This window comes from Microcaecilia unicolor, chromosome 9, assembly GCF_901765095.1.
Source record: "Microcaecilia unicolor chromosome 9, aMicUni1.1, whole genome shotgun sequence".
Classification (NCBI taxonomy): Eukaryota; Metazoa; Chordata; class Amphibia; order Gymnophiona; family Siphonopidae; genus Microcaecilia; species Microcaecilia unicolor.
Window position 1 is genome coordinate 204140107 of NC_044039.1, and position 26272 is coordinate 204166378.

Here is a 26272-nt window from a genome sequence, read left to right on the forward strand (position 1 = left end):
ATATTGGCTGGCAGGAGGGAGGGAAGAGAGAGCTGGAGGAAGAGGGGGGAGGAGGGAGATACTTGACAATGGAAGGGAGGGAGATACTTGACAATGGGAGGGAGGGAGTAAGGGAAGGAAGCTAGATGGAGAGATGTTGGACCTGGGGGCAGAGGGGACAGAGAAAGAGATACTAGGTAGTGGGACGGAGGGAGGGAAGAAAGGAAGTGAGATGGAGAGATGTTGGACCCAGGGGGTAGAGGGGAGGGAGTGAGAGAGAGATTGGACAATGGTTGGACAGAAGAGAGGTAGGGAGGGAAGAGAGATGTTGGACCCAGAGGCAAAAGGGACATGAGATGCATGTGGTAGTTTACGCACCCCCTGGTTTCAGACAACTAAAGTTTCTGACCTCCACTCAGTACATTTGAGTAGCCCTGCAGTAGGGCCATGTACCACTAACTGTGTATCAATGGTTAATTAGTAACAGAAATATTTAGATTAATTCTCTACACTTTGGAATCTCAAATATTTGCTGAAGACCTACCTACCATGACAACACTAGCCTTTCACTTTTCTAAAAATTTACATAGAGTCAGGAAAGTAAGGAAAGAGAAGGCAAATTGGTAAGAATTAACCTTTTTGGCAAGAAAATCATAATTGTGATCCATTGTCATTCATACCTGGAAGTTTGGAGGAAGCGTGGTAAGTATTTGCTAAACAGTTCTATTATATATATATATATATATATATATATATATATATATAAAATGTCATCTAACGGTTTCAAAACGAGCAGCTATTGATTTAAGATGCATTAACTGTGTAAGGCTTTGGACAGCACTAATTCCAAACTTAAATATATTTCTCACGTAAACAGATTGTCTTAAGGTTTTGCAATGTTACTTTCAGCGTTTAAAATTTAAAGCTATATAGCTTCTATGTAAAAAAAAAAAAGCCAGAAAAGTATTCAGGGCTTCTTTTACAAAGCCACGCTAGCGATTCCCGTGCGGCAAATGGCAATCGGTAGTGCGGCTTTGTAAAAGAAGCCCTCAATGTTTGAGGGTTATGTTACCACAGTAAACTACTGTATTAAAGATCAGAAGGAAAGTTAATAATTTCCTATTAGCTAACATAAAATCTTTACCAAAATATTATTTCACAGAATGTGTAAAATACAAATTAACCTGCCAGGCAGTGAGGGCCCTAAGTCACATTAATTTTGTAAGTACAAACAAGCTTAAACCATCATTTTTCATGGTTAAAAAATATCAAGTTGGATTTTATGATATAAATTTCTCTTGTTACATTTGTCTGTGCTAAAATGGCATATCACAGAGGTCCTCAGAAAGCATGAAACATGCAATTTGCCAACAAAATGGCTAACACGGACTATGGGGGGTGGGGGGGAGGCGGCTACAAAAATCTCAACATTTAAATAAACAAGGCCTCAAAGCTCAAAGAGCATCGATCTGACCAAATGTGTTGGTTTTCCCAAAGGAATTCCCAAATACTATTCATTGGCCTCAATAAGTCATCAAACTCCAGAAAAAAAGAAAGCAACCAAAAAACTTCCAAAAACGGAGAAAAAAGTTGCTCCCCCCCAAAAAACGGAGAAAAATAGCTAAAACACACACAGAGGGGCATAATCGAATGCGAACGCCCATCTCCATGGGCGTCTGTGTCTGAGAACGGGTACGTGAAGGGGTAGGACAGACCGTATTTTCGAAAAAAATGGGCGTCCATCTTTCGTTTCGAAAACACGGTTTGTACGCACCAAAATGCCATGGATTTAGTCATTTGTGAGCTGGGCATTTGTTTTTTTTTTAGCGATAATGGAAAATAAAAACGCCCAGCTCAGAAACGTCCTAATCCAAGCCATTTGGTCGTGGGAGGGACCAGGATTCGTAGTACACTCACCCCCCTGACATGCCAGGACACCAACTGGACACCCTAGAGGTCAGTGCGGTGGACTTCAGAAAATGCTCCCACATGCATAGCTCCCTTACCATGGGTGCTGAGCCCCCAACCCCACTTCCCCAAAACCCACCACCCACAAATGTACAACACTACCATAGCTCTTAGGGGTGAATGAGGCACCTACATATGGGTACAGTGGATTTTGGAGGCCTCCCATTTACCAGCACAAGTGTTACAGGTGGGGGGGGGGGGGGTCTGGGTCTGCCTGTCTGAAGTGCACTGCAGTACTCAATAAAAGTGCTCCAAGGACAGGACTTGTTGCTGCTGTATAACCTTGGCATACCAGTTGACACCTAAAGACTAATCTCGCTGAAAACGTCCTTTATTTGAATAAGCACGTTTACTCACAGTTAACTGCAGATCAGAGGTTGTGCCCCTGCCCCACTGGCAACGAGTCTCGCTGGTACTGAGATTAGCAGTAGGTCCCAGCTGGCAGAATGATGTACAATGCCCTCTTTCAGCAACATTCATGGTAAGAACTAAGTGCTGTAACGTGGCTAACACATGAAAGGATCCAAAAGTGTCTTACACAAATGGCCCACTACCTCATGGACTACCGGAAAGAAAACAGGGCACACTCTGACCCAGTAAGCAGGGGGAAAAGCACCATGGGAGTAGAGCCTACCAACTACCAACATCGTGAGCATTTAACACAAGCTAGTGGAATCACGGAGCCCAATACCCTACACCCACCATAATGCATTGCTGATGTGACTCTGCAGTGTGCATAACAGAAAAGGTGTCACACTCACCCGAGAGCCACATCAGAACCAGGGAAAGGCTGTCACAGGATAGAACACATTCTGCTGTCATGGAGGTAGGTACGGCATTTGAGGCTGGCATAGAGGCTGGAAAAAAGTTTTTAAAGTGGGGTTTTTTTTGGTGGGAGGGGTTAGTGACCACTGGGGGAGTCAGGGGAGGTGATCCCTGATTCCCTCTGGTGGTCATCTGGTCAGTTGGGGCACTTTTTTGGGACTTGGACCTGAAAAAAAAGGGTCCAAATAAAGCGGACCAAATTCTCGTCCAAAACGCCCTTCTTGTTTCGATTATCAGCTAAAGACGCCCATCTCTCCTCAGCCGATAACCACGCCCCAGCCCCGCCTCCGACACGCCCCCGTCAACTTTGTTCATTCCTGCGACTGAGTGCAGTTGAAGACGACCAAAATCGACTTTTGATTATACCGATTTGGTCGCACACAGGAGAAAGGCGCCCATCTCCCGATTTGGGTTGAAATATGGGTGTCTTTCTCTTTCAAAAATAAGCTGGACAGTCTGTTTTAAGTCAGCAAAAAAACAAAAATTCCCACATCAAATCCCCATTAATCCCAATACATACTGTACATCAGCGCACAGGACAGGAGGAGCAAGAAGAGCAGGGTAGGAACACGGCTGCACCGGAGACAGGCATCGCTGAAGAAGGCTTCGGCTGGCGGGGGTTGGTTAGTAAAAGACCCCCTACATTCTTTCAATTTAGGGGTCCTTTTACTAAGCCACATAAGTGGCTATGCGTGCCCAACGTGTGCCAAAATGGAGTTACCGCCTGGCTACTGCGTGGCTCTTGCAGTAATTTCATTTTTGGCGTGTGTCTGATATGCGCGTCCGAAAAACAATTTTTATTTTCGGACGCGCGCCAAGTGGCATTTGACACACACAGGTCATTACTGCCTGGTTACCGTGTGAGACTTTACCGCCAGGTCAATGGCTGGTGGTAAGGTCTGAGACCCAAAATGGATGCGCGACAAATTTCATTTTGCCGCACGTCCATTCTTGGCAAAAGTTTTTTAAAAGGCATTTTTTGCAGGTGCACTGAAAAATGATTCTGTGCACACCCAAAACACGTGCCTACACTACCGCAGGCCATTTTTCAGTGCACCTTAGTAAAAGGACCCCTTAATTTTGATATAAATTGTGCTCCCTCTTCTTCACCTTTAATTACATTAGTGCTACCTAGCAGGACTAATTTTAAATGCTTAATCTGATGGTTTAGGAGCTCTGTCTTTGCCTCTCCCCAAAGCCAGCCCCTTCTTCAACAGATAAAATGTGGTCATTTCATGAGTTCGACAGCTCGATTTTATCTGTTTAAGTGCTGAAAATACATGCAAAAGTGAGTTATGCATTTGCTATTTCCAGCAAGCACTTAACCTGCTTTGAATTTCAGGTCTAACTTATATTTATTTGGAATATACTGAAAACCAGGCTACCGGGAGCAGGGGGACTCCTGGTTAGTAGAAAAACACACTGTTGGGTGATGACTCGAGCTGCCATCTCTGAACCTCTATTACTGACAGGAAACCAATGCTAAGAAAAGGTCATCTATCGTTGATTTTATTGTTGTTTTCACTTTCTCTAATTAGAAAGAAGCATATTGCTGGGCTGAAGCTCCCAAAGTGGCAGAATGAAAGGAGAAATCTGTTTTCTTTTATTACTTCTATTGTGCGTTGAAACGAGCATTTCCTCCACCAAATGCAACTCTCCAAGCAAAGGTTGCGATGATAATGTTTCACAAAGTAACCACACATCTGACAATGCAACACAGAAACAAAACCTTTCTCACGAGGCACAACAGCAGCTGACTATTTATAACGTTATCACAAAGACTACAGATTTTGGATTCAATCTCTACAGGACCGTAGCAAACAAACATGACGAGAACATCTTTATTTCTCCACTCAGCGTGTCATTTTCCCTTGCGTCTTTGATGGTGGGTACCAAAGGGTCGACATACAGAGAAATTCTCCAGGGCCTCAACCTCCATCTTTTTAACACCATTGACAAACCTCATGCACTGCCCTCCATTTTTAGAAAGCTTAAAGATAACATCACAAGGAATGAAGACTTAGTTCTTGAACGAGGCAGCTTTTCTTTTGTACACGAGGATTTCCCAGTCAAGGACTCTTTTGTGAACGTGAGCCTGCAGTATTTTGACATGGAGTTCTCAAACTTGGACTTCCAAAATTCCTCAAATGCAAAGGAAGTCATAAACAATTACATTAATAAGATAACAAATGGAAAGATTTCTACACTTTTTGATGAGATTGACCCACAAACTAAATTAATTCTTGTTGATTATATTCTCTTTAAAGGTAACACCATTTATTTCTGTTAATCAGTACCTGTGTGGGCCACACTAGCATGGTAGATCATGTGACAAGACACTTGCACTAGATACCATGATGGTCAATGAAAGTCATGAGTAGTAATGGTGTAGATGTTCTTACCCTCATACTCCTGAAGGCCCTTTATCGTCCTCTCCATTTCATAGTAACATAGTAAATGACAGCAGATAAAGACCTGTACGGTTCATCCAGTCTGCCCAACAAGATAAACTCATTTTACATGGTCTGTGATACTTTATACCCGAGTTTGATTTGTCCTTGCCTTTCTCAGGGCACAGACCATAGAAGTCTGCCCAGCACTGTACTGTTCTTGTACTAGGTTCTAAAGCTAACGTCAAACTAATTTCTGTCTTCTGGTATCCAGGGATCAGGGTGCTCCAGCGGCAGGCATCTTGCAAGGTACAGGTCAACCTGAAAAACTTTCAAAAATAGTATACCCTAGAGCAGGGCCCCTCAATTCCAGTTCTTAATGAATATACAGGAGAGAGATTTGCATACTAGGGAAGAAGTACTACAAGCAGTTCTCCCTCATGCATATTCATTGTGGATATCCTGAAAATCTGGCCTGCCTGTGGACCTCGAGGACCAGAATTGAGTAGCCCTCCCCTAGAGGAAAGGAGGGATAGGGATGATATGATACAGATGTTTAAATATTTGAAAGATATTAATATGCAAACAAATCTTTTCCAGAAAAGGGGAAGTGATCGAACTAAAGGACATGAACTGACTTAGGAGTAATGTCAGGAAGCACATTTTCACGAGAAAGGGGTATCGGATGCCTGGAATGCCCTCCCATGGGAAGTGGTGGAGATAACAAGGGTAACAGAATTCAAAAATGTGTGGGATAAACACAAAGGATTCCTATACGGAAAGAGAATGGAAGCAAAATAAAACTTAGCCGTCCGTAGACAGTAAATCCAGTAATTGGGAAAAAGGCCAGTGCTGGGCAGATTTCTACAGTCTGTACCCCGATTATGGCTAGACACATCTGGATGGGCTGGAGTGAGCTTCAACGGCAACTCCAGTAGTTGGGGAGTATGTCCAGTGCCAGGCAGACTTCTATGGCCTGTGCCCTGAAAATGGCAAGGACAGATCAAGATCAAGAATATATATGTTACACTGCGACACATGCTATGAGTTCATATTATTGGGCAGGCTGGATGAACTGTGCAGGTTTTCTTCATCTGCTTTCGCTTACTATCCTGCTTATTTTCGAAGGAGAAGGGCACCCATCTTCGACACAAATCAGGAGATGGGCGCCCTTCTCCTAAGGGCGGCCAAATCGGTATAATCGAAAGCTGATTTTGCCATCCTCAACTGCTTTCTGTCGCAGGGACAGCCAAAGTTCAAGGAGGCGTATCGGCAGTGTACCGAAGGTGGGCGGGGGCGTGTTTAAGAGATGGCTGTCCTCGGCCGATAATGGAAAAAAGAAGGGCGGCCCTGACGAGCATTTGGCCGACTTTACTTGGTCCCTTTTTGTTCACGATCAAGCCTTGAAAAGGTACCTGAACTGACCAGATGACCACTGGAGGGAATCGGGGATCACCTCCTCTTACTCCCCCAGTGGTCACCAACCCCCTCCCACCCAAAAATAAAAAATAATTTTTTTTTGCCAGCCACAAATGTCATACCCAGCTTCATCACAGCACTATGCAGGTCCCTGAAGCAGTTTTTAGTGGGTACTGCAGTGCACTTCAGGCAGGCGGACCCAGGCCCATCCCCCCCTACCTGTTACACTTGTGGTGGTAAATGGGAGCCCTCCAAAACCCACCCGAAACCCACTGTACCCACATCTAGGTGCCCCCGTTACTCTTTAAGGGCTATGGTAGTGTACAGTTGTGGGTAGTGGGTTTTGGGGGGATTTGGGAGTTTCAGTACCGAAGATAAGGGAGCTATGCAACTGGGATCAATTTGTGAAGTCCACTGCAGTGCTTCCTAGGGTGCCCGGTTGGTGTCCTGGCATGTGAGGGGGACCAGTGCACTACAAATGCTGGCTCCTCCCATGACCAAATGGCTTGGATTTGGCCGGTTTTGAGATGGGCGTCCTTAGTTTCCATTATCGGCGAAAACCAATGTTGGCCATCTCTAAGGTCGACCCAAATGTTGAGATTTGGCCGTCCCCGACCGTATTATCGAAACGAAAGATGGTCGCCCATCTTGTTTCGATAATATGGTCGGGGCCGCCCCTTTACGGGGACGTCCTTGGAGATGGGCACCCCCATTCGATTATGCCCCTCCACGTTACCATATAATAGGAAACAGTCGTTGGTGGGTTAACTCCAACAAGTGCAAAGTGAAATATTAAGCTAGAGAAAAGACTTACTCTTACTTTAGGAGCACACATCCATGTGTGGGGACATTTGAATACCTTCATGGCATAAATGCTCAGGAGGCACCATCTCACTTTAACCACGCTGAATATTGACCCCCTATATTTTTTCTTCATTTCGATAAATTCGAGCCTTACATGACAGCAGTTCCACATGAAACAACGGTACATTTATATCCCACATTTTCCCACTCAATTGCAGGCTCAATGTGGCTTACAAAATTATAGAGGAGATTGCATATTCTTAAATGGATAGTACAAAGTAAGTTGATAAATTCAAGGTGGAACAGAATATTCAATAGGTAAATACAAAAGGCAGAAAGGAAGGTGGGGATCATTAAAAAACATAAGGGACATTTGAATACATCACATTAAACAGGAACAGTGCTAAATAAGTACTTGTCAGTCTTAAGTGATTAATTGGGAAGGTTAGAAATTATGTAAGATCAATAGAGTATGCTTTGTTGAACAGGTAAGTTTTCAGAGCTTTCTGGAGCATTAGGTAGTTAGATATCATTTTTAAGGTTTTCGGTAGAGCATTCCAAAGTTGTGAGCTGACGTAAGAAAAGGAGGATGCTCAAATTGTACTTGAGATTTTTGCAGGAGGGATAATGTAACTTGAGATAAGATCGCGATGATGAAGAAGCATTTCTGCCAGGTAAATCAATCAAATCAGTCATGTATCCTGGAGCTTCACCGTAAATGATTTTCTCCGAGGACAAGCAGGCTGCTTGTTCTCACTGATGGGTTGACGTCCTCGGCAGCCCCCTCCATCGGAAAGTTTACTAGCAAAGGCCTTTGCTAGTCCTCGCGCGCCCATGCGCACCGCGCATGCGCGGCCGTCTTCCCGCCCGAAACCGGCTCGAGCCGGCCAGTCTTCTTTCGTCCACGCTCGGTACGGTCGTGTTACGCCGTTCGTGCCCCAGAGAGTCGACCTCGCGCGTCCTTTTCGACGTGTTTTTTCTTGTTTTTCTTTAAAAAAAAGTTCGGGAAGCGCTCCGGAAGTGTTCCGGAAGACCCTTTAGGGTTTTCTGCCCTTCCCGTAATTTTTACAGCTTTTGCCCCGTAAGTTTTCTTTCGTTGTCGGGGTAGGCCTAGTTTGGCCTCGGTCGAGATTTTTCTCCCTTTAAATTTTGGTGCTTCAATTTTCGCCATTTCGGCCTTTGATTTCGCCGGCGTGATTTTTCCGCCCATGACATCGAAGCCTTCCAGCGGCTTCAAGAAGTGCACCCAGTGCGCCCGGGTAATCTCGCTCACTTGATAGGCACTCTGCGTGTCTTCAGTGTCTAGGGCCCCAGCACCGCCCTCAGAACTGCAGTCTGTGTTCCCTGTTACAAAGGCGGACTCAGGTAGCGAGATTAGCCCAGTGGAACGTTTTGTTCTCGGGCTGTTCGTCGACATCGGCACCGGAGGCATCGAGTGCATCGACGTCGTCAGCGTCCGGACCATCTTCCTTGGCTGCCGCTCCATCGACTGCATCGAGGCATCGGACCTCTGCATCGGCGCCGAGGCATCGGGCGACTGCATCGACGTCGGTGGTACCGAGACTTCGTCTGCTGATGTCGTCGGACGGAGGTGCATCGTCAGGAGTGCAGGTGAGGGCTGTCCATTCCCCTGCTGGTGGCGGTGAGCCTTCGGGTGGGTCTCCTCCTACCCTGAGGGCTCCTGCGGTACAGCCCCCCCGGGATCGACCCTCTTCGGTCTCGGCCCCGAGGAAGCGACGGATGGATTCTACGTCCTCCTCGTCGGTGCCGGGGAGCTCCGGTGACATGCTTCGGAAGAAGTCGAAGAAGCATCGACACCGGTCTCCTCCCCGTGTCGGCACCGAGAGCTCTGGGTCGCCGAGGGATTCGGCACCCAGCAGGCATCGGCACCGAGAGGACCGCTCACCCTCTGTTCAGGAGGTGTCGATGTGCTCCACTCTGGACAGCCCGGAACAGCCTCCTCGCCCGGAACAGGTTCTGACGTCGACGCCTGCATCGACCTCTCAGCCTTTTTCTGCAGCCACTCTGAACGAGAGCCTCCGGGCCGTTCTCCCAGAGATTCTGGGAGAGCTGTTGCGCCCTACCTCTCCGGTACCGGCGGTGCTTGCGCCTCCGGTACCGTCGAGCGTGGCGCCGGCTGGTCCATCGCCCAGGTTGAGGTCCCCGACGTCGGTACCGCGTGCGGTGCCGACCGCGGCCACCTCCCAGGAAGGCTCCCTGACTACGTCGGCGGAGGGAGCTTCGCCGATGCGGGCGAGGGAGTCTACCTCTCGACGCCCGCATCGTGGACGTGGCTCCACGGAGTCGAGCCGGGCGAGGTTGCAGACACAGGTCCGTGAACTTGTGTCTGACACCGAGGGTGAGGCCTCGTGGGAGGACGAAGAAGACCCCAGATATTTCTCTGACGAGGAGTCTGAGGGTCTTCCTTCTGATCCCACTCCCTCTCCTGAAAGGCAGCTTTCTCCTCCTGAGAGTCTGTCTTTCGCTTCCTTTGTCCGGGAGATGTCTACGGCCATCCCCTTCCCGGTGGTTGTGGAGGACGAGCCCAGGGCTGAAATGTTTGAGCTCCTGGACTATCCTTCTCCACCTAAGGAAGCGTCCACTGTTCCCTTGCATCATGTCCTGAAAAAGACATTGCTTGCGAACTGGACCAAGCCATTAAGTAATCCCCACATTCCCAAGAAGATCGAGTCCCAGTACCGGATCCATGGGGACCCAGAGCTGATGCGCACTCAGTTGCCTCATGACTCTGGAGTTGTGGATTTGGCCCTAAAGAAGGCTAAGAGTTCTAGGGAGCATGCTTCGGCGCCCCCGGGCAAGGACCCTAGAACCAGACTCCTTTGGGAGGAAGGCCTACCATTCTTCTATGCTCGTGGCCAAGATCCAGTCTTACCAGCTCTACACGAGCATACACATGCGGAACAATGTGCGGCAGTTGGCGGGCTTGGTTGATGCTCTTCCCCCTGAGCAAGCCAAGCCTTTTCAGGAGGTGGTCAGGCAGCTGAAGGCGTGCAGAAAATTCCTGGCCAGAGGAGTTTATGACACTTTTGATGTTGCGTCCAGGGCCGCTGCTCAAGGTGTGGTGATGCGCAGGCTCTCATGGCTGCGTGCCGCCGACCTGGAGAATAGACTCCAGCAGCGGATTGCGGACTCGCCTTGCCGTGCGGACAACATTTTTGGGGAAAAAGTCGAGCAGGTGGTAGAGTCTCTCCACCAGCGGGACACCGCATTCGACAAGTTCTCCCGCCGGCAGCCTTCAGCATCTACCTCTACAGGTAGAAGATTTTTCGGGGGAAGGAAGACTGGTCCCTATGCTTCTGGTAAGCGTAGGTACAATCCTCCTTCCCGACAGCCTGCGGCCCAGGCTAAGCCCCAGCGCGCTCGCTCTCGTCAGCAGCGTGCGCCTCAGCAAGGCCCCGCGGCTCCCCAGCAAAAGCAAGGGGCGAGCTTTTGACTGGCTCCAGCAGGGCATAGCCGACATCCCAGTGTCAGTGCCGGGCGACCTGCCGGTCGGGGGGAGGTTGATAGCTTTTCACCAAAGGTGGCCTCTCATAACCTCCGATCAGTGGGTTCTGCAAATAGTCCGGCAAGGATACACCCTCAATTTGGCCTCAAAACCTCCAAATTGTCCACCGGGAGCTCAGTCTTACAGCTTCCAGCACAAGCAGGTACTTGCAGAGGAACTCTCCGCCCTTCTCAGCGCCAATGCGGTCGAGCCCGTGCCATCCGGGCAAGAAGGGCTGGGATTCTATTCCAGGTACTTCCTTGTGGAAAAGAAGACAGGGGGGATGCGTCCCATCCTAGACCTAAGGGCCCTGAACAAATATCTCGTAAAAGAAAAGTTCAGGATGCTTTCCCTGGGCACCCTCCTCCCCATGATTCAGCAAAACGATTGGCTATGCTCTCTGGACTTGAAGGATGCCTACACTCACATCCCGATACTGCCAGCTCACAGACAGTATCTGCGATTTCAGCTGGGCACACGCCACTTCCAGTACTGTGTGCTACCCTTTGGGCTCGCCTCTGCGCCCAGGGTGTTCACAAAGTGCTTGGCTGTAGTAGCAGCGGCACTTCGCAGGCTGGGGGTGCACGTGTTCCCATATCTCGACGATTGGCTGGTGAAGAACACATCCGAGGCAGGAGCCCTGCAGTCCATGCAGATGACTATTCGCCTCCTGGAGCTACTGGGGTTTGTGATAAATTATCCAAAGTCCCATCTTCTCCCAGTGCAGAAACTCGAATTCATAGGAGCTCTGCTGGATTCTCGGACGGCTCGCGCCTATCTCCCAGAGACGAGAGCCAACAACTTGTTGTCCCTCGTCTCGCGGGTGCGAGCGTCCCAGCAGATCACAGCTCGGCAGATGTTGAGATTGCTGGGCCACATGGCCTCCACAGTTCATGTGACTCCCATGGCCCGCCTTCACATGAGATCTGCTCAATGGACCCTAGCCTCCCAGTGGTATCAGGCCGCCGGGGGTCTAGAGGACGTGATCCACCTGTCCACGAGTTTTCTCAAATCCCTATATTGGTGGACGATTTGCTCCAATTTGACTCTGGGACGTCCCTTCCAAATTCCTCAGCCACAAAAGGTGCTGACCACGGATGCGTCCCTCCTGGGATGGGGAGCTCATGTTGATGGGCTTCACACCCAAGGAAGCTGGTCCCTCCAGGAACGCGATCTGCAGATCAATCTTCTGGAGTTACGAGCGATCTGGAACACTCTGAAGGCTTTCAGAGATCGGCTGTCCCACCAAATTATCCAAATTCAGACAGACAACCAGGTTGCCATGTACTATGTCAACAAGCAGGGGGGCACCGGATCTCGCCCCCTGTGTCAGGAAGCCGTCAGCATGTGGCTCTGGGCTCGCCGTCACGGCATGGGGCTCCAAGCCACATATCTGGCAGGCGTAAACAACAGTCTGGCCGACAGGTTGAGCAGGATTATGCAACCTCACGAGTGGTCGCTCAATTCCCGTGTGGTACGACAGATCTTCCAGGTGTGGGGCACCCCCTTGGTAGATCTCTTCGCATCTCGAGTGAACCACAAAGTCCCTCAGTTCTGTTCCAGGCTTCAGGCCCACGGCAGACTGGCATCGGATGCCTTCCTCCTGGACTGGGGGGAGGGTCTGCTGTATGCTTATCCTCCCATACCTCTGGTGGGGAAGACTTTGTTGAAACTCAAGCAAGACCGAGGCACCATGATTCTGATTGCTCCTTTTTGGCCGCGTCAGATCTGGTTCCCTCTTCTTCTGGAGTTGTCCTCCGAAGAACCGTGGAGATTGGAGTGTTTTCCGACCCTCATCACACAGGACGAAGGGGCACTTCTGCATCCCAGCCTCCAGTCGCTGGCTCTTACGGCCTGGATGTTGAGGGCGTAGACTTTGCCTCTTTGGGTCTGTCAGAGGGTGTCTCCCGCATCTTGCTTGCTTCCAGGAAAGATTCCACTAAGAGAAGTTACTTCTTCCATTGGAGGAGGTTTGCCGTCTGGTGTGACAGCAAGGCCCTAGATCCTCGCTCTTGTCCTACACAGACCCTGCTTGAATACCTTCTGCACTTGTCTGAGTCTGGTCTCAAGACCAACTCTGTAAGGGTTCACCTTAGTGCAATCAGTGCATACCATTACCAGTGTGGAAGGTAAGCCGATCTCAGGACAGCCTTTAGTTGTTCGCTTCATGAGAGGCTTTGCTGTTGTCAAAGCCCCCTGTCAAGCCTCCTACAGTGTCATGGGATCTCAATGTCGTTCTCACCCAGCTGATGAAACCTCCTTTCGAGCCACTGAATTCCTGCCATCTGAAGTACTTGACCTTGGAAGGTCATTTTCTTGGTGGCAGTTACTTCAGCTCGTAGAGTCAGTGAGCTTCAGGCCCTGGTAGCCCAGGCTCCTTATACCAAATTTCATCATAACAGAGTAGTCCTCCGCACTCACCCTAAGTTCCTTGCCAAAGGTCGTGTCGGAGTTCCATCTGAACCAGTCAATTGTCTTGCCAACATTCTTTCCCCGTCCTCATTCCTGCCCTGCTGAACGTCAGCTGCACACATTGGACTGCAAGAGAGCATTGGCCTTCTATCCTGGAGCGGACACAGCCCCACAGACAGTCCGCCCAATTGTTTGTTTCTTTTGATCCCAATAGGAGGGGAGTGGCTGTAGGAAAACGCACCATATCCAATTGGCTAGCAGATTGCATTTCCTTCACTTACGCCCAGGCGGGGCTGACTCTTGAGGGTCATGTCACGGCTCATAATGTTAGAGCCATGGCTGCGTCGGTAGCCCACTTGAAGTCAGCCTCTATTGAAGAAATTTGCAAAGCTGCGACGTGGTCATCTGTCCACACATTCACATCTCATTACTGCCTGCAGCAGGATACCCGACGCGACAGTCGGTTCGGGCAGTCAGTTCTTCAGAACCTGTTTGGGCTTTAGGATCCAACTCCACCCCCCGAGGGCCCTGTTTGTTCTGTTCCAGGCTGCACTCTCAGTTAGTTGGTAAATTTTTTAGGTCAATCTCATTAATGTCCTCGCCGTTGCGAGGCCCAATTGACCATGGTTGTTGTTTTGAGTGAGCCTGGGGGCTAGGGATACCCCATCAGTGAGAACAAGCAGCCTGCTTGTCCTCGGAGAAAGCGAATGCTACATACCTGTAGAAGGTATTCTCCGAGGACAGCAGGCTGATTGTTCTCACAAACCCGCCCGCCTCCCCTTTGGAGTTGAGTCTTCCCTTGAAGTGTATTGTCTTGCTACATACTGGACTGGCCGGCTCGAGCCGGTTTCGGGCGGGAAGACGGCCGCGCATGCGCGGTGCGCATGGGCGCGCGAGGACTAGCAAAGGCCTTTGCTAGTAAACTTTCCGATGGAGGGGGCTGCCGAGGACGTCAACCCATCAGTGAGAACAATCAGCCTGCTGTCCTCGGAGAATACCTTCTACAGGTATGTAGCATTCGCTTTATGGGTCGTGGTGCAGATTTTGTCTTTATATACAAGACAGGAACAAATCTAAAATCCTGAGTGTTGTAAATGAATAGAAGTAAATCGATTTTTTACTCATTCCTAAAGTACAAAGACTAGGGAACACTCGAGGAAGTTACATGCAAATACTTTTAAAACAAATAGGAGGAAATATTTTTTTCACTCAACGAATAGTTAAGTTCTGGAACTCTGCGCCGGAGGATGTGGTAACAGCAGTTAGCATATCTGGGTTTAAAAAAGGTTTGGACAGACATGGGGAAACAACTGCTTGCCCTGGGATTTGTAGTATGGAATGTTGCCACTCTGAGATTCTGCATGGAATCTTGTCACTCTTTAGGATTCTGGAATCTTGCTATTCTTTGGGGTTCTACATGGAATGTTGCTACTCTGAGATTCTGCATGGAATCTTGTCACTCTTTAGGATTCTGGAATCTTGCTATTCTTTGGGGTTCTACATGGAATGTTGCCACAATTTAGGTTTCTGCCAGGTACTTGTGACATGGCTTGGCCACTGTTTGGAAAACAGGATACTGGGCTAGATGGACCATTGGTCTGACCCAGTATGGCTATTCTTATGGTCTTATGTAGTAACTGTAACAGCAAATGCTAGGAATGACCCCAATGGTTGCCATAGAAATGTATAGGCACATTAACGTTTAACACGCCTTCAATTTACAGGCGTGTTAAAAACGTTAACTCTCCTTAGTAAACATACCCCTAAGTTAAAATCTAGCAAACAGCAGATTGTTACGAGTAAAAGAAATGTGCAGGATACTAAAATCTAGGGCAATATGTGAATGAGATATGTTTTTTTAGAGAAAAATTCAAAATTTCAATACGGTTAGTTGCAGTTTTAATGAGATATCATCAGCATCATATTAAAGGCATGTTCTCCCACGGATCATTCTCTTCTGGTGAGTGGACTGTGACATGTCCGTGGTGCCTTACCATTATCAATAAACTGTTTCGGTTCTTCCATTTTCGCAGGCAAATGGATATACCCGTTCAACCCAGCGCTCACAGAACTGGGCACCTTCTACATCAGTAAATACAACAATGTTAAGGTACCAATGATGTTCAAGACGGACAAGATTTCTTCAGTCTTTGACGAGAACCTTCAGTGCCTAGTTGTAAAACTGCCGTACAGAGGCCACGCAAGCATGCTGGTTATCATGCCACAAAAAGAGAGCGACTACACTTCCATTGAAGACCACTTATCATCAGAACTTGTACACAAATGGCTTGCAAACATGAAAGAAAGGTATTATGTCACATCGGTTAGTAGAGAGAAAGCCTGATGGACTATGGGACACATTTTCAAAAGAGAAAAATGTCCAAAAAGTGGCATAAATCTGTGCATTTGGACATTTTTCTCACAAATAATGTCCAAATTGGTATTTTCAAAACCAATTTTTAGATGTTTTTCTTTGAAGTCCATCAGAAGTGCATTCAAATTACAAGGGGGCTTGTTAAGGATGGGATCTGGGCGTTCCTAACACCTGGACATTTTTCTGCCATAATGGAACAAAACAAAAACATCTAAGGCTATAAGGAGGACGTTTTGGTGTAGACCTATTTTATTAATGAACTAGTAAAAAAGGCCCGTTTCTGACACAAATGAAACTGGCGCTAGCAAGGTTTTCCTCGACTCCCCTTCAGCTACCTGTGTCCAGCGACCCTCCTCTCCCCCTGCCCCCCCTGCAGCCACCCATGTCCAGCGACCCTCCTCTCTCCCCTGCCCCCCCTGCAGCCACCCATGTCTAGCGACCCTCCTCTCTCCCCTGCCCCCCCTGCAGCCACCCATGTCTAGCGACCTCCTCTCTCCCCTGCCCCCCTCCAGCCACCCATGTCCAGCGACCCTCCTCTCTCCCCTGCCCCCCTCCAGCCACCCATGTCCAGCGACCCTCCTCTGGACATGGATCAGCTGTGAGGCATGTTTCCCCCCCCCCCCGGGTTCTGAAGTTGACATCATAATGGCTATGGTGATGTCATCCTGATCGACGGAGCCGTCCTGACCAACTCGGAATGAGCCACGGTCCCAGGCAGCAAGTCAGAACGTTGGAGGTGAGAATTATTATATAGGATAAGCCTTAAAAAAGTGCTCTAAATGACTACTGGGAGGAATCAGGGTTGACCTCCCTATACTCCTCCAGTGGCCACTAACCCCGTCCCACCCCTCAAAAAAATGTGATTAAAAATATTACCTATCAGCCTCTATACTAGCCTCAGATGTTATACTCAGGTCCATTAAAGCAGCTTACAGGTCCCTGGAGTAGTCTAGTGGTGGGTGCAGTTGACTGCAGACAGGTGGACCCAGGCCCATGCCTCCCCCTACTGTTACACTTGTGGTGGAAACTGTGAGCCCTCAAAACTCACCAGAAACCCACAGTTCCCACATATAGGTAACCCCCATCACCCATAAGGGCTACTATAGTGGTGTACAGTTGGGGGTAGTGTGTTTTGGGGGGCTCAGTAGACAAGATAAGGGAGCAACGGTGAGATGTGTACCTAGGAGTATTTATTTGAAGTCCACTACAGTGCCCCCTAGGATGCCCCATTGTTCTCCTGGGATGTCTGTGTGGCCAGTCTACTATGAATGCTGACTCCTCCTATTTCCAAATGGCTTGATTTTGTGTCTTTTTCACTTGGATGGGCTTTTAATGGGCCAAAAAGATAAACACACATAAACATCTAGCAAATAGCCATTTTCGGAAGAAAAAATATTCTCCTGTCATAGCCACACCCACTTTATAGTTGCGCACTAAGGAATCCTTGTTACAAAGGCATGCTACTGTTCTTAGCACACACGAAAAATAAACGTTCGCTAAATGGTAGAGATTCCCATATATTCCTATGGGCATGTCTAGTGTTTAGTGAGTGCTAATCATTAGCACGCTGTAAAAACGCTAGCATGCCTTTGTAAAAGACTCCCTAAGAGATTTACGCGCACAACTTAAAAGAATAGATGTGCGTGTAAATCCAAATTGTTCCCAATTAACACCAGTAATTGTTAGCACCCAATTATTTGTACTAATTGACTCGTTACTCGATTAAATACACACAAATTGAGCATGTGCAACTTTGAGTACCATATATATAATATGGGTGTCGGAGGATAAGTCTATAAATGCAACTGCATAGGGGTGCCCAGATTGGTGCATATTTGATAAGGAAAGTAGGCACCTACTTTCCTTTATAGAATAGTAGAATAGATGGGTATATACTTAAACACAAGCACTCATGCCAGCCATAGAACTGGAGTATGTGCTTGTAGGTAAATGCTGGAGATATGCACACAATTTATTTTATTTTTGTTACATTTGTACCCTGCGCTTTCCCACTCATGGCAGGCTCAATGTGGCAATGGAGGGTTAAATGACTTGCCCAAAGTCACAAGGAGCTGCCTGTGCCTGAAGTGGGAATCGAATTCAGTTCCTCAGTTTCCCAGGACCAAAGTCCACCACCCTAACCACTAGGCCACTCCTCCACTCCAGTATGCAATAAGTTATGCATGTAACTGTGAGTCCCACCCGTGTAACGTGGTAACATAGTAAATGACGGCAGATAAAGACCTGTATGGTCCATATGGTCAGCCCAACAAGATAAACTCATTTTACATGGTATGTGATACTTTATATGTATACCCGAGTTTGATTTGTCTTTGCCTTTCTCAGGGCACAGACCGTAGAAGTCTGCCCAGCACTGTTCTTGGACTAAGTTCTGAAGCTAATGTCGAAGCCCCTTAAAATTTACACTCCAGCCCATCCCTATGTTGTAGGAGGTGGAAGGCCTCCAATTATTTAATATACAGAATAAATTCCTCATATTTGGACAGGGAGAAATGGAGGTTTTTCTCTTTCCAAAAACAGGGGAAAGCTTGCTGGAATAGCAAGTCACTTCACTCTCTACCTCCCCCCCTCTTGCCAAGTCAGGTGATTAAACCTGATTGCCCACAATATCTCTCTCATTGAGCAAGATCAGGCCTCCCTACAACACCTATCTATTTAGTCATGATCAGGGCGTAGACGGTAGAAGTCTGCCCAGTTCCCGTTTTGTTTCCCAATTACTGGCATCGCCACCCAATCTCCGCTAAGATTCCACGGAACCATTCCTTCTGTCAAACATGCTCTAGGTAAAATATAAATACAGTGGCGACCCTATCATTAGACCACCTGAGGCGGGGGCCTCAGGCGGCACTCTTAAAGATGGCGGGGGCAGCAACTCCCATAGGCTGCCCTGCCGCCGGTCCGGCTCCTTCTCTCTACTGCGGGTGGCCCACCTCTCTGATGTAATTTCCTGTTATAAAGTAGCACTTAGGAACATACTCAGCATTTACCTGCATTTGTGAACACATATGCAAGTATATGCTGGGATCCTAATTGAGAAAAGCAGAGGGAATCCAAGGTGCACAGAGGAAACAAACAAGCATAAGGAACCTTCTAAATTGGGGATGCCAGAGAATGTTTATTCACAAGAGACCCGACACGGGACGTGTTCCGGTAGATGCCTTCATCAAGGGTTATGAATACTGCAAGAAAAAAATAAAAGAAACCACAGTCCTTTTTCTCAGTTCTTCCCAAAATGACACAGCAATAAAACATGAAAAAAAACTCACACTGAGTGAAAAAGTGGTTCCCACTGGCGAAGAAAGATATGCATGCATGTCACAAGCCCAAAATAGACTCACATCAAGTAAAAAGGATTCTTACTGCTGAGGGGAGACATGTGTGCATGCCTAGAGTCACTTTAAAATGGCTGCTGTGTCATTTGGGAAAAAATGAGGGAAAGGACTGTCTTTATTTTTTGTTACATTTGTACCCCGCACTTTCCCACTCATAGCAGGTTCAATGCGGCTTACATATTATATACAGGTACTTATTTGTACCTGGGGCAATGGAGGGTTAAGTGACTTGCCCAGAGTCACAAGGAGCTGCAGTGGGAATTGAACTCAGTTCTCTAGGATCAAAGTCCACTGCACTAACCACTAGGCTACTCCTCCAATCATTCCACCAATAAGAGTCAACCTCATCAGTGATGTCACAATAGCTTGATTGCCTGATACCTGGCTCACTTCTGATATTGTGATGTCATAAGGGAAAGGGGGAAAGGGAAATGGGACTTGATATACCGCCTTTCTGAAGTTTTTGCAACTACATTCAAAGCAGTTTACATATATTCAGGTACTTATTTTGTACCAGGGGCAATGGAGGGTTAAGTGACTTACCCAGAGTCACAAGGAGCTGCCTGTGCCTGAAGTGGGAATTGAACTCAGTTCCTCAGTTAGTTTCTTTTTTTATTTTCGCAATATTCACGACCCCTGACAGGCATCTGCAAAAACACAGCCCATGTCAGATCTCATGAGACTGAACATTCCCTGGAGTACCCAATTTAGAAGACTCCTTGTGCTTGCTTGCTTGCTTGCTTGCTTGCTTGTTTCCTTTATGCTGGTATCCTAACCTTTTATATGTGTATTCAGTGTGTAAACGTTAGCACCTTGTTCACAGAATTACCCCCTCAGTGCTAGCAAAATCACTGCTGGGTTTGACATTACAAAGAACTTTAGTAAATTCTTACACTGAAATTTGCAAATTTATCCCCCCGCCATTTACTAAGCTGCGTGGCAATGCCGACACAGCCCATTCAAAGTGAACAGACTGTGTCGGCATTTGTACACTGCCAGCTGCTAGCACAGCTTAGTAAATCACCAGCTATGGATATGCATTCATTAGCATACATTCAGTTCATTAATAACGCACAAAATCAATTTAGCACATGCTAATCTATGAAAATAACGCATGTAGAATCAAACTGTACATGTTCAAAAGTTCTAACGTATTAGTATTTTTAAAAATTAAAACAAATGTGTAAAAAAAGTACAAAAATTGGGGAAAAGACTGAAAAATCTGAATATGAACTGAATGTTTTTACCTGTGCCCATCCCTAGAATCAATCTTTCTAACAAGTCAGGCTTAATCCTTTGGAATTTGAGGGGGTCTTTTACTAAAGTTTAGCTCGAGTTATCTGCAGCAGGGCCCATAGGAATAAAATGGGCCCTTCTGAGATAACTCGAGCTAAGTTTTAGTAAAAGATCCCCTAAGCTGTTTGGGGAATTCCTCAAACACTGTGGAAAAATGAGTGATGAGAAAAGTCATGTTCGTGTACCATAAGGTCAATAAAGTGAAAGCTCTTTATAGACTAACTAATTTATTGAGGTATGAAATTTCGAGGACAAGAGTCAATGTAGCTGATAATTATTTTGTTTCCCCTCTCTTCCTCAGGAAAGAAAGAAAAGTCTTAAAATGATAACATTCTGAACAGAATACATTCACTAAAAATTAAACAGGTATTAGTTATTAAATTAATTTAAAAAATATTTTTTTTTTCCTGTGTAGAAAAATTGACATTTTATTTCCAAAGTTTAAGCTGGATCAGAAATATCAAATGCAGAAATGTCTTCAAGACCTGGGGATAAAAGAAATATTTTCTGGCAAAGGGAACTTAAGTGGCTTAACAGATGAACGGAACCTAAGGCTAACACAGGTATGGTTTTTTTAAAAATATATTTATTTACGTAATTTTAATTACAATCAAGTATAATACTTGTACCGAAAAGTAAACTGGCTTGACAATAATAAACTTACAAAGTCTAAGAACAAAGGAACCAATTATCCTGCCAGATATTACTCAAGTTCATAATTGGGATTCAAAATGTTAAACAAATGGAATTTAAAATTTTACAAATAATAATATAGGAATTTGCTAAGTCTGATTACCCAAATGATATCAGTTAATTACTATTAAGAGAGCAATTATTAGACCCCCCCCCGGATGATAATGGAAAAAAGAAGGGCATCCCTAATGAGCACTTGGCCGACTTTACATGGTCCATTTTTTCTTGCGACCAAGCCTCAAAATGGTGCCCGAACTGACCAGATGACCACTGGAGGGAATCGGGGATGACCTCCCCTTATTCCTCCAGTGGTCATTAACCCCCTCCCACCATAAAAAAACTTTAAAAATATTTTTTGCCAGCCTCAAATGTCATACCCAGCTCCCTGACAGCAGTATGCAGGTCCCTGGAACAGTTTTTAGTGGGTGCAGTGCACTTCAGGTAGGCGGACCCAGGCCCATCCCCCCCTACCTGTTACACTTGTGGTGGTAAATGTGAGCCCTTCAAAACCCACCAGAAACCCACTGTACCCACAAGTAGGTGCCCCCCTTCACCCCTTAGGGCTATGGTAGTGTTGTACAGTTGTGGGGAGTGGGCTTTGGGGGGCTCAGTACCCAAGGTAAGGGAGCTATGCATCTGGGAACAATTTCTGAAGTCCACTGCAGTGCCCTCTAGGGTGCCCAGTTGGTGTCCTGGCATGTCAGGGTGACCAGTGCACTACGAATGCTGGCTCTTCCCATGACCAAATGGCTTGGATTTGGTCGTTTCTGAGATGGGCGTCCTCGGTTTCCATTATCGCCGAAAACCGGGGATGACCATCTCTAAGGACGACCTAAATGTTGAGATTTGGGCATCCCCGACCGTATTATCGAAATGAAAGATGGCCGCCCATCTTGTTTCGATAATACGGGTTTCCCCGCCCCTTCGCCGGGACGTCCTGCGAGGATGTCCTCAGGAAAACTTGGGTGCCCCGTTCAATTATGCCCCTCTTTGGTTTTCTCCTTCCTTTGTAAACACCACAGCCAGCATTTAAATAGAACGTTTAGTGTAGCTTTTAAATATTAACCCAATAGGCTATAGCAGCATACGGCTATATAGCTATAGAGTTCTTATGTTCCCCAGTCACATCAGATTTTTAACACCACCAATTTCTGTTCTTATTAAGGGGGTAACTGGCAAAATCCATTTACATGATTCATTAGTAATTATATGTATAAATTGGCTGTTCGAAAATTATTCTTCCTCAGTGTGGCTGCAAGTTGGCATGATATTCCACAATGTGAATACTTTAGGCCCCATTTAGAGGAGGGGTTCCTTAGAGTGCTTAGGCTGGGGGGAGGGGAAGGAATATGCCACATAGAAAACATCATGCCTTATTTTCTGTGCAAAAGTCTCCTCACAGAGGGAGCTCAGGAACTTTCTATCTATAGCATACTTGGAAGTGAAAGTATATGCACCCTTCCATTTTGAAAATTGGTGCAAAGTCCTCTGGAGGTCCCGATGTCATTTGAAATTAATTCTCCTGTTAAGGTTTTGGGCCTATAGGCTAATTTATCTGGGCAAATAATGAGCACTGACCCTTTTAAAGCAAGGGAAGACCAAAAGAGATTCACAAAGTGGCTCTGGATAGCCTGCAATGGCCTTCTCTTCTTTCAAAGAAGCCTCCCCAAAGCAGGCTCTGCGCTTAACTGAGTCAGCTTTACAGCTGGCAGCTGACCAAAAGATACTTCTTTTCCTTCCCATCTCCATCTCCTTCTGTCTCCTTCTCTCTTCCTTGGAAATCATGCTCCTCTGCACTAATGCACTATACTCCTCCCATCGCACCACCTCACGCCCCCGCGTCCTTTGGTTTCATGCTTCTGAGAGGCGGGGCTGCCGAGAGGGGGCAGGGGGGGGGTGGCAAAATTCCCCGGGCCAGGTCCTCCAAGGGGGGCCTGGCGCCAGGGTCAGGCCGCCGGTGCTGCAGTTCCTGGTCTCATCTGCCTGCCTCCACAGCTCCGGGCCCCCTTCATTCTAAGCGGCAGTCACAGATCACGTCTCTTCTGGCCTTCCCTCCCTGTGTCCCGCCCTCGCGGAACCCGGAACTTACATCACACGAGGGCAGGACACAGGGAAGGAAGGCCAGAAGAGACGCGATCTGCGACTGCCACTTTGAATGAAGGGGGCCCGGAGCCGTGGGCAGGCAGGTGAGATCGCGGACTGCAGCGGCGGGGGGAACGACAGGGGCGGCAGCGGCGGGTGGGTGGAGGCAGGGCGGCCTTGCCCCAGACCCGGCCTAGTTTTTCGGCGGCCCTGCTGAGAGGGATAGCCAAACGTCTCATGTGGGATGAGTAGCCTAGTGGTTAGAGCACCCAGGACCGGTCTTAGCAAGTGCGGGGCCCTGTGCAGACCAATTTGGTGGGGCCCCATCCTAGCCCCGCCCCACCATAGCTCCACCCCATTGATAAGATTATTCCATTTTTAGAAAGTTTTTTATTTATGAAATTTCAAATAAAGACAAATGAAGCTAAACTTGTACAAAAAAACTGATTGAAATAATAAGCACAATGCTATCATGAAATCCCCCCCCCTCCCCAGACCTAAGAGAAATCTGATCATTTCTATAGATCACCTATTAGGGAATCATTGATATAAATAAAACAAATGAGAAATATTGAAGTAAAATAAAGAAAAAAAATTAATGATTGAAAAAATTCATCCACTCTTTTTCTATTTCTATATTGCAATAAAAATTGAACAAAATAACACAAATGCATACAAAAAGAATCCAGAGCCTGGACTTCTCTTCTTAATCCTCTTAACTATTGGGCTATTCCTTCACTCCATAAAAAAAGAAACCAAATAAATAGCAAGCATTATAAGATTCATCTTTAAAATTGTGAAACCGTATACAAAAGCTATCATTACCTTGCCCGAATGGCACAAACTGTAGCCCTGTTGCTCATCCACTTTATTTTAAGACGCACGCACTCGCACCAGCGATGGCCGCTCACCTCCGACCAGGCTCCAGCTTTTCCCGCTCAGTGACTCCCGCCCTCATGGAAACAGGAAATACATCATCAGAAGGCGGGACATTGAGCAGGAAAAAGCTGGAGGTGAGCCGTCGCTGCAACTGTCTGTCGACTGTCGGGGTCCGGGGAGCTGATAGAGGGCCCAAGCGGGGGGTGGGCACCGGTGGCGGGAGCGGAGCGGCCGAGCGGGTTCATTGATGTGGTCCGGTCAGAGGCAGAGTTGAGAGGCGCGCTGCGCGAGGCCCCCTTAGACGCGAGGCCCTATGTGGCCGCCTCGGTCGCCTCTGCCTAAGACCGGCCCTGAGAGCACCAGTCTTGCTATCAAGAGGTGGCTGGTTCAAATCCCACTGCTGCTCCTTGTGATCTTGGGTATTGCCTCAGTACAAAATACTCCATTGCCACAGATACAAAACTAGATTGTGAGCCCACCAGGGACACAGAAATACCCACTATACCTGAATGTAACTCACCTCAGTGGCGTACCAAGGGGGGGCGGTGGAGGCGGTCTGCCCCGGGTGCACACCGCTGGGGGGGGGGGGGTGCCGCACGCCGGTCAGCGTCGTTTGTTTCCATGCTCCCTCTGCCCCGGAACAGGAAGTAACCTGTTCCGGGGCAGAGGGAGCATGGAAACGAACGACGCTGACCGGCGCGCGGCACACCCCCAGCGGTGTGCACCCGGGGGGGTCTTTCGCCAGGGTGGGGGGGGTGTCCCTTCGCCAGGGGGGTCGCACTGCACGGGGGGGGGGGGGGCACTGCACCCAGGGGGGCGGGGCGCAGCGGCAATCCGCCCCGGGTGTCAGCGCCCCTCGGAACGCCACTGACTCACCTTGAGCTACTACCAAAAAAAGGTGTGAGCAAATCTAAATAAATATGGTCCTCCTAAAATCTCACAGGAGGGGAGGAGGGTGCACTTAGACCCCTCCCCCCCCTTTGGTGGTTTAATTTACTAAATGTTGGATCATGATCAAAAAGCTAAACTCCTGGAATAAATTTAAGTTGGTGGGCCTGATATGTTTTTAAATGAATGGTGATGACTTATACTAAGAAAATTCTAGATAAAATAATATTGGAAGGCGTAAACCTTGCTATTTATTTACATGATTTATTTAGGTTACCCAGAGAGCAGTGATTGACGTGGATGAGAAAGGAACCGAAGCTGCGGCCGTCACTGGGTCTGAAATGACTGGTTATGCAATGCCTTCCACCATCCATGTGGATCATCCATTCCTGTTTATCATATTTGAAGAAGTCTATAACACTCTGCTTTTTATTGGCAGACTAATTGATCCTACAAAACCATGACTGTTATTCTAAAATGGACTGTAAGTCGTATATGTTTCAGTCATGCTTCTCTCAACCTCTCACAATGACCTAAGAGAACAGATACAGATCTATATATAAGTAGACTGTAAGCTCTCTGTACCTGTTTATAATTTCTGGTAAAGCACCCCTGTGTAGGGTGCTACCTGAATGGCAAGATAATAATAAGAAGAATGATGATGGTGATAATGATAACTGGCCCTATTTTTCTCTAGCTTTGTCTTATAGAGATGAATCTTTTCGTAGGGGAGCTATTGTATACTAAGGGACCCTTTTACTAAGCTGCGTTAGGTGCTAACGCATGCCTAACTCAACTTAAAATGGTGTACCATGGGATGTGCTCAGGTGTCCTACTGTAAGAGCCAAATCAGCGCATGCTGTGTGTTGTTAAATACTTTTTTCCTTGAGGGGGCATGCCAGGAGGCAGAGAGTAGGCATTCCTGCGCTAATCTGTCAGGGCATCTACATTACTGTGCGCTAACTGATTAGTGCAGGAATACTGCGTGAGCCCTTACCAACTACAAAATGGGTGGCAGTAAGTGCTGACACCATAATTTCCAAAACTGACCGCACGATAATGGCAACATTAGCACATGGCTATTAATACAAAAAATACAAAAAGGCCACTTGTACAGCTGTGGTAAAAATGGCCTTAGTGCGCAGGAAAAACCCACACAAGGGCGTGCTAAGGTCATTTTTGCCACAGTTTAGTAAAAGGACCATGTTAAGTGGTTTGGTGGTAATTTCACATGGTGATTGGGTGTGAAAGTGTTAGATATCATCGACTGTTCCTTCAGTCCCCTCCCCCTCCCCCTTTTCAAACCCAATCTCTAAAAAAAGACTGTCCTCAATGAAGTCCACCTATTGACCTTGAGATCCTACCCCATTGTCCTGGTTGAAGCTACCCAAGTTGGGCCTGCTTC

At 47.3% G+C, this 26272-nt stretch overlaps 1 protein-coding gene across 1 annotated transcript; it reads left to right on the plus strand.

Annotated features, from left to right (window-relative positions):
* Positions 1 to 524: 524 nt before the first annotated feature.
* Positions 525 to 25427, plus strand: SERPINA10 (serpin family A member 10). Its single transcript, XM_030215360.1, has 5 exons — positions 525 to 681; positions 4311 to 5039; positions 15336 to 15609; positions 20741 to 20888; positions 25140 to 25427. The coding sequence occupies exons 2-5, from the start codon at positions 4352 to 4354 to the stop codon at positions 25329 to 25331; spliced, it is 1302 nt and encodes a 433-aa protein (XP_030071220.1). The 5' UTR covers positions 525 to 681; positions 4311 to 4351; the 3' UTR covers positions 25332 to 25427.
* The last annotated feature ends 845 nt before the right edge of the window (positions 25428 to 26272 follow it).